Here is a 13,150-nt window from a genome sequence, read left to right as displayed (position 1 = left end):
ATACTCTAGCTGACAGTCAGCAAACTCTTTAGTTCTAACAAAGATAGGTTCCTCGATTATTCAGTGACTATGTAATGAAACACACCTCTATTACCTGAATGCACTTACCAGGCGATAAAACCACAGTTTACATAAAATACCATTCCACCATGATATAATTTGGAGTTATATAACAAAAGCACAGAGACTGTATTGTTAAACACATTTACTCAAGGAGTTTATTCTCCACTTAATTCGTGTTAAAACACAACAGAAACAATTTAATGTATAATTGACAACAATTATGTACAAACAGAGCTCCAAGAAGCAGAATTATTCACAAACTATACAAATTCAGCCCTTTAAATCCACATCTGAATTCATTCATTTCACAAGATAAACCTCGCAGAAAATGGTGGCATGTTTTTCTTGCTAAATTAATATAAATTAACTATCTTTGTCACAAACAAATAGAAACACACATGCTTTGAAAACCTTGTTGCACGACAATGGTTCATTGAACCATTTAGAGTTCCTTTAATTTGTGTTTGGCAGAAAAATCAGACATATTTGGGGCAAGAGTTTGTGCACATATACAGAGCTGCTCAAAAGTATTCATATCTGTTAAACGGCTTCATGTTTCGTCACATTACAGCCACAAACATGAAGGTTTTTTATTGGGATTTTAAGTGACCAATCAACACCAAGTTGTAAACCTTTCAGGAATAGACAAATGTGAATGGATTACAAATTATATATTACAAATACAAATCTGAAAAGTGCTTTACCTCTTTTACTTTAAAATCCCTAAATAAAAACACAAGCAACTAATTAGTAAACAGTTTTGAGTGTAATTTAATCTCACTACAAATACAGCTGTTCTCTTAAGGCCTCAGACGTTTGTTGAGAACAAACATCATGAAGAGAAAAAGAGGACAGACGACGTGTCAAAGATAAAGTTGTGGAGAAATTTAAAGCAGAGATAAGTTACAAAATACCCATTGCAGAGCACCATTGAAGTCGTCCGAAAATGGAAGAGGTGCTGCACAACTACAGCCAAGAAAGGCCCGGCAAACACAGCATTAATCTGGTAATTCTGGAGGAGCTGCAGCCATCCACAGCTCAGGTGGGAGAATGTATTGACAAGACAACCACAAGTCATCATTTCCACAAGACTTCCCTTTATGGAAATGGCAAGAAGAAAAGCATTAAAAAAAAAGAATCATGAAGCTCTGTTTAACGTACGCCAAAGGCCAGTGAACATGTGAGAGAAGGTGGTCTGCTGAGTTGAGACTACAACTTAATTTTTTAGACAATATGTGATGGAAAACTGACACCCCACATCACAACGAGCACAACATTAATGTGACGTAAACGTCATTCTGTGGAAATGCTTTTGTTCTGCAGGGACAGAGCAGAGTTAATGTGAAGTGTTGTGGAGCTAAATATACTAACAGGAAAATCCTAAAACTAAAAAAAAACTGGTTGCAGGAAGCATAAGCATTGAGGCTGGGGCAGAGGTTCAGCCTCCAGTAAAGCAACAACCCTAAACCTTCAGCCAGAGCCACCATAAAATGACCTAGCTCTAACTTATTAAAGATTTACAACAGGCCAAAGTGCAGACTTAAATATGATTGACACACTGTAGCAAGACTAACAGAGCCGCTCCATTCCCTCTGATTTCAAGCTATTTTCATGTTTCAAGCTGATGGAGTGACTTGAATAGAAAATTAAAGCAAACTGTGGATCAATATTATATTAACTCAGGAAACTAAATACAAATGCAAGCCACATTTTTTATATTTTAATTACTAAAACACCTCTGAATACAATGTGTATTTCCTTTCACTTTGGACTTTGCACTGTGTTGATATGCCACATAAAACTCAATAAAACAAATAAAAGATACAGCTGTGAATAATTGTGACTTTTGTTGTTAAATTTGTCAGGATTTAACGTTGCTTGTTGTTGTTGTCGTATACTTTTCAGTATGACAAATATGCAGTCCAAGGTACAGAATTTCACACGTCTGATAAATTAGCAAATAAGAACTGTGAAGTGAATGGCAGCATTGGAGACAGCGCAGAACTGGTTGCAGCTTCAGAAGTCGATGTAAATGTTCAGTGAAGCTAGAAAATGTTTCTAGAAACATATTCGCCTCATGTCATCAGGTTCCGTCGGCCTTCTATAAACTGAATCCCATCAAAAACGGGAAAATGCATAACTTCATTCAACTGCACAAGTGCAGCTCACACAAACTTTGTGCAGCATCTGAATGTTGTCTATTGCAGACACCAACATTATTGCCTTTTCAGTTCACATTAAATTATTTTCTAAATGTGCAAACAGCAGAGTTACATACCATTTATCAGATTCAACAGCAATAATTGGTCAAGCTTTTCAAACAAACTGTGGTAACAATTATAGTCCCTCCACCTGCTGGTCTCCACAGGAGTTCATCGCAGCAGGGGCAGTGAATGTACACCGTGAGCTCAAATGTCCACATCGTCCGAGTCCGACGTGCTCGATGACTGGGTTTCCTCTTGACTTTCTCCCCATACAAACCTGTAGTTGTTTTCAAGCTCCTGCTGTCTCTTTTGCTCTTTATAAACCTCCTCTGTGCCTCCAGTCTGTGGAGTAAAACAAAAAACTAATCAGACAGATCCAGTGTTATTTTACTTGCAAAGTTAAAATTTGATTAAAAGTGCATGCTTCTAAATCTCTACCAGCTTATTGGTACAACACAGAGGAGTGGCGCCATGCAGACTCCAGAGTCAACAGCAAACACTGGCAAAAGCAAACCAAATTCTGATCTTTTATCCCCCAAAAATTAGGATTTGTGCCACTTCCATATGTGGTATTGCAACGGATAATTATCCATTTGTTTTCAAACGCCTGAACGGTCATGTCGCATTTTCCTTTTACGTCATTGTTGTGAGAAATGCATCATAATTCTACAGAAGAAAAAGCCAGAAGCATTTAATCTGGATGTAAACATTGGCTGAACATTATGATTATGAACTTATGAAAGAAGTTGTCACTGCAGCACAGATCATCATAATCCCATCGCCCCTGGTCTGACTCCACATCCAAGCAGACTTCAACACAAATGTTGCACCCAATGCGCCACAAAAGATAATCTCTATTAGTTGTGCTTTTTTTCTTAATTTACTTCCTTCGTGTTGTTGTAATTTTTTGACAAAAATGTTGGCAACGGGTGCCAACAAAAATGGCAAATCAATCTAATGATTGATTTGAAATCAATCATTAGATGGCACCATCCATTAGTGGTTCGGTAAACAATGCTTTTCTGCACATGCGGGTCGCTTTGTGGTCCTAAACTGTTCACACAGAAGTCTGACCGCTGTAGGATTTAGTAGTGTGAATGACCACTCAAAAAAAACAAAAAACAGAATCAAGCATAAAAGAAATGTTTAATGACCAGGCCTTAGCAAACCTCGTTGGCATGCCAGCGAAGTCTTTAGGTCCAGACATGGTGTGCCAGACACTGGACTTAAGGGACTGGAGTTTGACCCCTGTGGTGAATGTTACACAGGAGAACACCAACTTCTATTTCTACCTTTAAAAAAAAAGTTAGTGGTAGCCCTGCTAAAACAAACTAAAATAGCTCTCTGATTAACAGAATGTGAGGCCAAGTAATGCCTAAAAAGTGCCGTAATAAGAGAAGATTTCCGTTTTTACAAGTTTTAAATCTCACTGTGTTGTCAGCAATAACAGACTGAGAAAAGGGGAAGGAACTCTGCACAACGCGCCCGGACAAGAACCTTGAAGCTGAAGCAGAATCGTTTTTGTGCGCAAACTGGGTCAACCTGGATCAGTCAGCTTGTAGATAAAAAAAAACACCAACTACTTCAAAAAAACAAAAGCCTTCAGTTGCTCTCAGTCAGAGGAATTAGGATCTACTTACAGTTGCCTATTCTCTAAAAAATAAAATACATTATTAAATAAAATAAAGGATTGCTGAAAACCAGAATAATCCACAGAGAGATGCTTTAGAATTTGCAATCTGAATCAGGGATGTTACTTAGTTCTGCCTCTATGAATTTGGACACAGGTGAAACCTGGGCGTGGAACTGTAAACTTTGAGTTGGTTGGATAGAAGCACCAACCCAACAATCGTCACTGATAAATTACCTCCTTCACTCTGTTTTTTTAAAAAATTTTTTAATGGATTATTATTGTGCCATGCTTTTCCTCAGGGTTATTCAGTTGGAGCGCTTAAACTCTATTAAAGCTGCTATTTTTACTTTACCAAAACAGACAATGATTATTTCATTCCAGATGCCTTTTATCTTGAACAATTTTATGTTTTATAATTCAATATAGCCAGTTTCAGAAAGTTTTACAATTCAATTCAGATTCCCGTCAAAGCAGCAGAAACTGCAACAACAGAGAACAGGAGCTAACGCAATCTGAAGAGGCCAGCTGTGGTCTTGTACTTAACTGTTATGACTGAATTATGGGAGAAGTATTTACTTTAAATTTGCACAAGCTGCTAATGTTTCAAACTCAAATTGCAGTTTGGGGAATTTTAGACAGTCACTAAAACAAATAAAAGCTTTTATACAGTCACATGCTCTTATGTCGTAAAAGCCCAACAGGAAATTTCAAATCATAATGGTTAACCATTTATTGATCCTAAAAAAAAAACAGAAAGACTTTCTCCATCCAAAGGGGCATTAAATAAACATTTGTTTCAACTTAGATAAAATCTAATATGAAAACTGGAGTCAAGATCACTTGATTAGAGTCTAATCTGGGTCTTGGAGGTTTCGAATTTCATGGTAAATATGGCCTCACTTTATGTTTCAGTTTTCACTTTAGGAATTATAAAAATTAAGCCGAGAGAAAACCTCAGTTGGTTCTGAGGGTTTGTAACGTTAGATTTTCCTGGGTGAAACACAATAGCAGAATGTTGTGATTAAGATCAGCATAAATGTTGGATACAAAGTCAAAGCTGTTCAAGTTATTTTTGTCTGCATAAATTATGTTTATCTTAACTTTATCTGCTGCTAAGATAAAGTTAAATTATATGCTCCGTCATCAGTGCATTTTCCAGAAGGAAATAAAGATCATTAGAGGCACAAAGACCCTCACTGTGAAACTAAATGGAGTTTTTCCAATAATAATCTAATTTATTGACTCGGTCTGTAAACCCCACAGCCGGTTTCAAACAAAGTGTTTGCATTTAGGTCACATTGACTTATGGGTAAATTACCAAGAGGTTTATGAGCAGCTCCCTGAAGGACTTGGTGTCTTCTTCAGTCAGCCACTGATCGCCTGTATCCTCTGCATTCTTTCGCGTCAAAATCTTCACCTCAATTTTACCTTTAACAAGGACACAAGGATAAAACACAATCACCCAGATAGTTCAAGAGCAGCACAGCTGAATGACAGATTAATAAGAATGAATGGAGTGAACAGAAGAGTGGATGAAAGGAGACACAGAAATGACAAACCCTTCATCTCCAATTATCTTTTAAATAAGCTTTGGCATACAGCTGCAATCTATTTCCCTTTTGAAGAAGCATAGAGAGGATTTGTCGCCATTTTCATGGCAAAACTGTTCTGGAAAATTTTTATAAAAGATGTAAAGATAAGATAGAAGGAGACAGATAGCAATAAAGCTAAAGACAGGCGATGGAAAAGACAAAAGGCTGTGTGTATAGCCGCACTGCCCCTTCATACCTTCAGCCTTTAGTCCTGCCTTCTCTAGCTGCTCTTTAACCACGTCCTTTATGTGCTGCCACTGGGGGTCTCCTTCGCCCATCTCCTGAACTTTGACCTCACCATCAGGGCTGCTGCCCGTCTTATACTTAGTAATTTTGATCTTAACGTGGTCGTCAGCTGCTTGGTCTGAGGTGACAAAAAAGGGACAGAAGAGACAATTCACCTCAAAACCCATCAGCCGGAGGCGCCAAACAACCTTTTCAGTAACATTTCTGTGGCGCGGCGAATTCAGGTAAATGGGTTTGCTTTCATTCATTTCAGTTTTGATTTTATTGATGAAAACTAAGTCACCCACATCTAAATTAATAGCAGCAAAAGACCACAAACTGACTAAGAGTTTAATCTGAGACCATTTCTTATTTTTGCATCACGTTCTCCGTTTTCTGAGATGAAGAATATAACAACATTACAGATGATCATGAATGGTTGTGATGATGACAAACATGCACAGGAAGACGGCGGCCCAGGGCTTCAGGCCCGTGACGGTTACCTGGCTGCTGAGGAGCCAGGCTGGGGCTGCCTCTGCTCGGGTCACTGGTCCGTTGGACCTTCTGCTGCTGGGCGTCTTCAACATCCTTCTCCTCCAGATGATCCAGCAACTTATCCAAAGTCGTCTCCAGAGCCTGTGTTGCCTGAGTACGATCAAACTCTCCTTTAAGGCCCTCTGTTTCCAGCTCCTGCTGGGCCTGCAACACAAACACGATGACGACATTCAGTTTCACTTAAATGCCACAAATTAGATCTCTAAGGCTACATTCACACTGCAGGTCTTGATGCTCAATTACGATTTATGTTTTAAGTCAAATGTTTGTCCCCATATTATTACTGAATGATGCGACTGCAATAGGACTTCTTACAACGTCTTACAACGCTAAAATGACTCGCATGCGCAGAAGAAGGTGAACGTCGCAGAGCGAGCGTAAAGTAAAGTGTGCGAGTGAATTAATATGAGTTACAGCAATATTTATTTATTGAAATAATTTCATTTAGAAAGTGGATCTATTATACGTAAAAATTTCCTTTGAGATCGATAAAGTATTTTTAAATTTAAAATGTGATAAATACTTCAATTTAAAGTCATTCAGCAATGGAAGATGACATAACAACACAAAGGAAGAAGAATTACGATGCTTGTCTCTCCTCAATAGCATAAAGTGCAACATGACTGTTCAGACTGCAGACACTTTGAAAACAATCAGATACGTATCACACAACTCAATTTTTTGAAGGGTAGAAAAATCTGAATTATGTGTAAAAAAAAAAATCAGATGAATGTCGTATTTGGGAAAAAAAAAACGGTTTGGGTCTTAACTGTCTGCTGTGTTTAATGTATTATCTTGGGGTTCAAACCTCATCTATGATGTTGTCAAACTCCTTCTGCATTTCTTCTTTTATCTCTTCGATCTTCTCAGAAGGCACAGAGAGGTCAGCCATCTCATCCTCGAACTCCTCCAGCAAGTTCTCGTCTTCATCTCTCGCCTCCCCGCTGAGTTTCCCTGGATGCCTGTCGCCTGTTGATTTCTCTTCTCTACTTTCAGCCTGGTTTTCTGCTTTCTGTAACAAAAGAATTTATATATCAGAAAGTTTGTTCTTTGCACCACACAAAAACAAGGAAATGGAGAAAGCGAGATGTGGGGAAAAGTCCTGGCCTTCCTGTTGCTCTCCTTAAGGTGTTGAACAAATTTCATCAGATCTGCTGGGTCTGTGATGATTTTAAAGTTGAATCGTTCTGCTTAAAGGAAACATAAAATCACATAAACAATGACCACAGGGTACTTAGACACATATGGTTCTAAGAAGTAAGTTACAAAGTAAAACATATAACAGCAAATGTTTAAAAGTTTATGGTTGTAAAGCAGTGACCTGAATAGTAAGGAATTATACTCTTCATTCTTTTAACAGTACCTTCTTCTGCTTCATTGTCTGCCACTGAGTTATAGTCACCATTCGCCACCTTTCAAAAGGAAAACATTTAGTTAAGATTGTGAAAGATTCAATAGAAATAGAGAAATTACACCCACTAGTGGTAAATAATGGAAGTGCAAAAATACTTTTTAAAAAGGAGATATGACGGTTTCTATAATTAGAAAATGTTGTTTGTCAAATGATTTTATGTGTTTTAGTCAGTTTAAAAGATATTATAGTACAAACAACATCTGATAGAGCCTGCCTGTGGTATCCTACTGAAGATTTGGAGTGTGCACTGAGACAAATGAAATAAAACAACAGAAAAGGAAAATTAGAGTATCAAGGTTGCAAAAATGCAAATGTGACTTTTGTTGTTTGCCATATCAGTCACAGACTATAACTTGACATCAATAAAGGCTTTGGCAGCAGTGTAGCAGAGGTAAGAAAGACTACCACCTACAGGTGGGAGTCAGCAGCTCTTAAACCAAACGTTTTTGACCATTTTCACGAACACATTTGCAACAAACTCGTAATAAATTATCATGAAAACTTGTGAATTTCCACAATGTTTAATCTTGGTGTCACTGTATAGTTCAGTACCTCATTGTCTTGATGAGAAGCTGTGGATTTTAATTTCCCAGGTTTTGTTACTCCTTCCCAAAACTCAGCATCATCCGTCTCTTCTGATGGTGTGTCTTCAGACGCGCCAGAATTTCCTGCTTAAAAACAGAAAACAGACATCCTTCTAAATACGAAAAATACTACACTTTGCATTCTGAATATGTAATCTTAATATATGCAACTGAAAAATATACTCCAAGTACTTGAAGTTGGCGTTTTACCATTTGACACATCTTGGTAGCTGTTTGGCGGAGGAGTGGTCTCCTCTGCCGTTACCTCCACTGTCCCATCTGCACCTTCATTACCAGCCAGCATCTCATCAAGATTCTTCAGCTCCTCGGAGATCTGCTCCACTTTACGCTTTGTGTCCGCTGGGAACAGTCAGAGGAACAGAGCAGCAACAGATATGTCGTCACACACCCTGTTGTGTTTCTCACTTGTAAATAACGGATAAATTAGAGCAATTATTTCACTTCATATAACCGTACTGCTATTAATGCACCAATAGAAAGCAAAAAAAATTTTATATGTTCCCATCTGAACCTGCATTGTGAACCTGGTGTTTCTGTTCACTCACAGACTTGAGCCTTCACATAATCCATGTACTGTTGTGCACTCAGAGCCGGCTGGCACACGATGCCCTGTGGCTTGGAGGAGGACGGTGGCTGCAGAAACGGATGCTGGCAGGTCCGACTGGTGTGAACTGTCAACACGTAGCGGCACGACTGTGGCTCGTCCACACGGGCGATGTAGTCACTCGAGCCTTCTTCACATACAAACTGGAAATAGTAGAATCAATACTAGAGTCAGATTGTGACAATGCAGGAGAATAAAAGGAACTTCTAAGCCCATTGTAAGGGAAGCCTAAAAACATTTGAAAGTTACACAAGGTGTGTTTATTTAATCGAGCTCACAGTTTTACACAGAAATAAATCTGGATGTAAAAGAAACTGCAAATAGAACTTAAGCCCTTTTTTACCACAACTACTTGGGTTACTCAGATTACAATCATTTTGTAAATTTAGATGTCTCACCCGGACTTCAGTCTCTCTAGGATTTCCATTTAGGTCACACTTGGACCCATTTACATAGGTCTGGCTGTGGTATCGTTTCAGTTTGTGCTGTTTAGAGGCCTGCAAGATGAAGAGATATGTTGTAATATGATGTGTAAGAGCTGATTATTAAAAAAGAAACACACAAGACACTCAGTGCCTTGAAAAAGTATCAAATGTACTATGTTCCTATTTTATCGTGTTACAACTCTGGGATGCATTTGTCTTAAGCCGTGTCTCTGATGCCTTTACAGTTTCCACAACAAAAATTACAATTAATGAATGTATTCACAATTTTTTCACATCTACTTCATTAAAAAAACTTTTGTTTAGATGTGATCCAACATGCAATTCATATAAGAAAAAGTGAGTCTCACCTTTGCTGTTTCATTGTTCCAATCAAATTCAGACTCATAGTATCCCAGAAAGAGAACATCCCCTTTGATTTCTGAGTCTGAGAAGAAAACATATTTGTCAAACAAGTTTTATTGGCAGTGTAGGTTTAAAAAGAAAACAAAACATTCATCTAGAACAAGATATTTGCACACTAACATGAGAGCTCAGACAAACATTACTATAATAAATTTAATTATTAATGATTATTAATAAATGTTTGGTGGCATCTCAGAACTTTGTTCCAAACATTCATATATCATTTAAAGCAGGATGTCTGTCATATTCTTTGACAATTCTGAGAAAAAAAAAGCAACTGAATGATTTAAATACAATCCTGCAAGGAACTGACACCAAGTTATAACCCAACAGAACAGGCTATGAGAGAAGAGTTTCTGGTTTACAGCATTCTGGAGTCAAAGGCCGGTGTCCTCCATGTTTTAGTTCTCTCTCTAAATCAACACAAGTGGATCAAATGGTGGCTCTTTAGCAGGCCTCTGCAGAACATTAGCATGCTTTAGGGAGGTAGTCACCACCACCGAGAGAAATCTAAAACATGTAGAGTACCAACACTTGAGGAGCACCCTGGTTTAACTCAGAAAAGTCTCAAAAAATTTAGGTCGGAGAAAAATATATATTTTTTACTTTACATTTATGCTTATCAGTTAAAGAAATGAATTGTTTTTACCTTCAAGGTGATACTGTCTAATATGATGACCGTAACAAAATTCGTATGTCCACCAGTCCTTTGTCTGCAATAAACAAAGACAGTAGATTATGCAGTTTTCAATGCAGCATTTCTTTTGTCATCAGAACAGAGAGAAATAAAAATCTATTTTCTGTGAACTTGGAAGGTCTTCTTGTAAAACTGGGGAAAGCTGGCGACTGTGTTTTTCTTCACTGCAAAACTTGCTCGTTTTTGTAGTCTCTATTGCTAGTTGCCAGACAATAAAATGAGGATGGAGCGAAGAGAGGAAGACATGCAGCAAAGATTCCAAGGTCGGGAATCGAATCCAGGGTGGATCTGGCGCCCCAGAACTTCCTTTTTTGTTGTTGTTAAAAGCTGACAACTTTAAACTTGCTAGTTCATAATTTCTCCAAAAGGTGCTTGAATCCACATTTTTTTCCCATAGCGTACCTTAATGACTAAAGACTAAAATGTAATCTTGCATACACTTAAAAAGAGGTTTCTTAACATTTTTCCCTTTTAGAATCCTTATAGAAATTTCATGATTTCTGTGTTTATGTTTGTTCCCTGATTTAAATGTAAAACATATTTAAATTTGTGGCAGACATGGACCGTGCAAAAGCAGACATCAATCTGGGTGGACAGATAGATGGCTTAATAGTTGATGGATGAATAGATGTGTGAATTAAACACAGTCTGTTAACTGTTTTCTTTAACAAATCATAAAATCCTGTCCTCTTAACTAAGTTTAATCTATCCAATTAACCTCTGAGAGTCTGGAAATGTATCTGCATCTGTAGATTTTTAGTGTGGAACTGAAAGAAACTCAATGAAAAACAAAGACAGTTATGCAAATGAAATCCAGACCTACTTCAATAGATTATGAAAATCTATATTATGGAGATTATGTGTATTTTTTAAATACAAAAACTACTAGAATTTCCAAAGTAGAGCAACCTACTTTTGGAAATTCAGATGTTTATCATGTAGGTAAAAAGAACAGAGAATACAAATCTGACAGCACAAGATTTTTTGCTTTTCCATAATTGTCTGGATCTGTAAAAGACTTCAACCAAATTTCAGATTTTTCCAAGCTGTGTTATATACTAAGATACTATGTACCGTTTCCAATAAAAGAAAAGCAACATTATGCCTGCCAACCTTGCATCATTTTGTTTTAAAGATAAAAGTAACAGTAAAACAATTCAGGTTGCAGGAAATGGTGTTATCTTGTAGAAATAGTAACCAAATCCAAAGATGTAGCGGTGCAATTACAGAACAAGCAGTTCCGATTGCACTGAGGCAACTTTGTATAAAAAAATGTATAAGCAGTAACGTTGTAAAAATCACAAACATTTAGTGAAAGAGCAATATGTGCAATAGCACATGTAATAAACTATTTTCCTGCAAAAGCTCAACTGTGAGCCACTATCACTGTGATGTAGTTTGAGACAAACGCTTTCTAATCACTTTATTAATCAACAGGCTGAGCATCTGATAACTGGATTACACAGATAAGCAGAGGAAGACACGGATACGTTTAAGCACCAACCTTCACAAGACAAGGGACTTTGTGCATTGGCCTCAGCAGCTCCGGGATGTCTGGTCCAGCGTAGCCCTGAGAGTCGGGTTCAGAAGCTGGATCCTGATGAAACCGGACAGCCTGGGCTGGAAGTCGACATTCATAGAGCTGCTTGTATTTATTGGACACCATCATGACCTCCTCTGTCTTGGTCTAAAACAAGAAGACAGCCCCAACAACAGTTTTAGCTTTTAATACAAACAGTCAACGTTGATTTTTAGCAAGCTATCTTGATGGTTTCCAAACAGTTAAGTGTTTGTGATGGAAACACAGTGGAGACAGAGAAGCTACCTGTGTAAAAGATGTAGTGACAGCTGTTGCAATGAGCTGCGCATGTAAACTCACAACTACTCCGTTAATCTTCACGTTAGGATTTAAGAAAATGTCCGAAATCCAAACGAACCAACAGTCTTAGCACATGTTAAAAATTACTATACAAAAACATTATCGCTAAAAACAGTAGCTTTCATCCTAGCCAACGCGCTACATGTTACCGTTAGCGTCCGAAACGCCTTGACTCACCTGCCCCAAAATGACGGGGTCGGAAAGAATTTGAATCCCGTATTTCATTTCATTTAGCTCCTCTAAGTTCAAAAAGGCTGAGACAAAGAGGGGACATATCAAAACAACAAGGCACAGTCTCTTCAGCCACCGCACCGAGGAAGCGGCCATCGTTAACCCTCTGATCGTAACCACCGCCTCCTCCCTCAGGCGCTCCACTGGCAACAAAACAGAGAACGCCTGACATGGTAGACGCTGATTGGTCACTGAAATAAATCCTGTGCTGTCATTGGACTACATTCTTGTCCGTAAGCAGGCTTTCCGTTTCCGAGGTGTGTTTGTTTGAAATACTGGGGCAGATTTTGAAGGGGCGGCGCTATTGATTCTGCAGGCACGACTAGCTTTCAGCGTTTGTCTTCTGATAAAATAAGCACACGTTTATGAAGAAAGGCGTGCATAAACACAACAATTGGCGTGATTGATGAGGCATCATTGCATAGAAATGAATGGCTTCTTTATTGCCTACTTTCTTTGTTTCCCTGCATTTTCAAATTTTAAATGAAATTATTGCATCTTATATGATGACGGGGAACAAAAAACAGCTCGCTGTTGGGATGAAACGAGTACTTAAAATGTGCTTCATATTTATAGAACACATAATGGCTTATATGGATT

The 13,150-nt window shown here is 38.1% G+C and overlaps 1 protein-coding gene across 3 annotated transcripts; it reads right to left on the bottom strand.

Annotated features, from left to right (window-relative positions):
• Window positions 1-192: 192 nt before the first annotated feature.
• os9 (OS9 endoplasmic reticulum lectin) lies at window positions 193-12,690 on the bottom strand. Of its 3 annotated transcripts, none has more exons than XM_032549772.1 (15): window positions 12,497-12,690; window positions 11,945-12,127; window positions 10,393-10,456; window positions 9,689-9,765; window positions 9,294-9,392; window positions 8,837-9,038; window positions 8,463-8,630; window positions 8,239-8,357; window positions 7,636-7,684; window positions 7,380-7,462; window positions 7,081-7,284; window positions 6,221-6,416; window positions 5,689-5,856; window positions 5,219-5,328; window positions 193-2,609 (listed from the first exon to the last, which is right to left on the bottom strand). In XM_032549772.1, exons 1-15 carry the CDS (start codon window positions 12,644-12,646, stop codon window positions 2,472-2,474), a joined length of 2,010 nt encoding a protein of 669 aa, XP_032405663.1. In that variant the 5' UTR covers window positions 12,647-12,690; the 3' UTR covers window positions 193-2,471. The 3 variants fall into 3 exon arrangements, with proteins under 3 accessions (XP_032405663.1, XP_032405664.1, XP_032405665.1); XM_032549773.1 differs by having other exon boundaries at window positions 7,380-7,459; window positions 12,497-12,689; XM_032549774.1 differs by lacking the exon at window positions 5,689-5,856.
• Between the last annotated feature and the right edge of the window lie 460 nt (window positions 12,691-13,150).

The sequence above is a fragment of the Xiphophorus hellerii genome, chromosome 20, assembly GCF_003331165.1.
Source record: "Xiphophorus hellerii strain 12219 chromosome 20, Xiphophorus_hellerii-4.1, whole genome shotgun sequence".
Taxonomy (NCBI): Eukaryota; Metazoa; Chordata; class Actinopteri; order Cyprinodontiformes; family Poeciliidae; genus Xiphophorus; species Xiphophorus hellerii.
The sequence above is the reverse complement of the archived record's forward strand: the minus strand, read 5'-3'. Positions and strand labels throughout refer to the sequence as shown.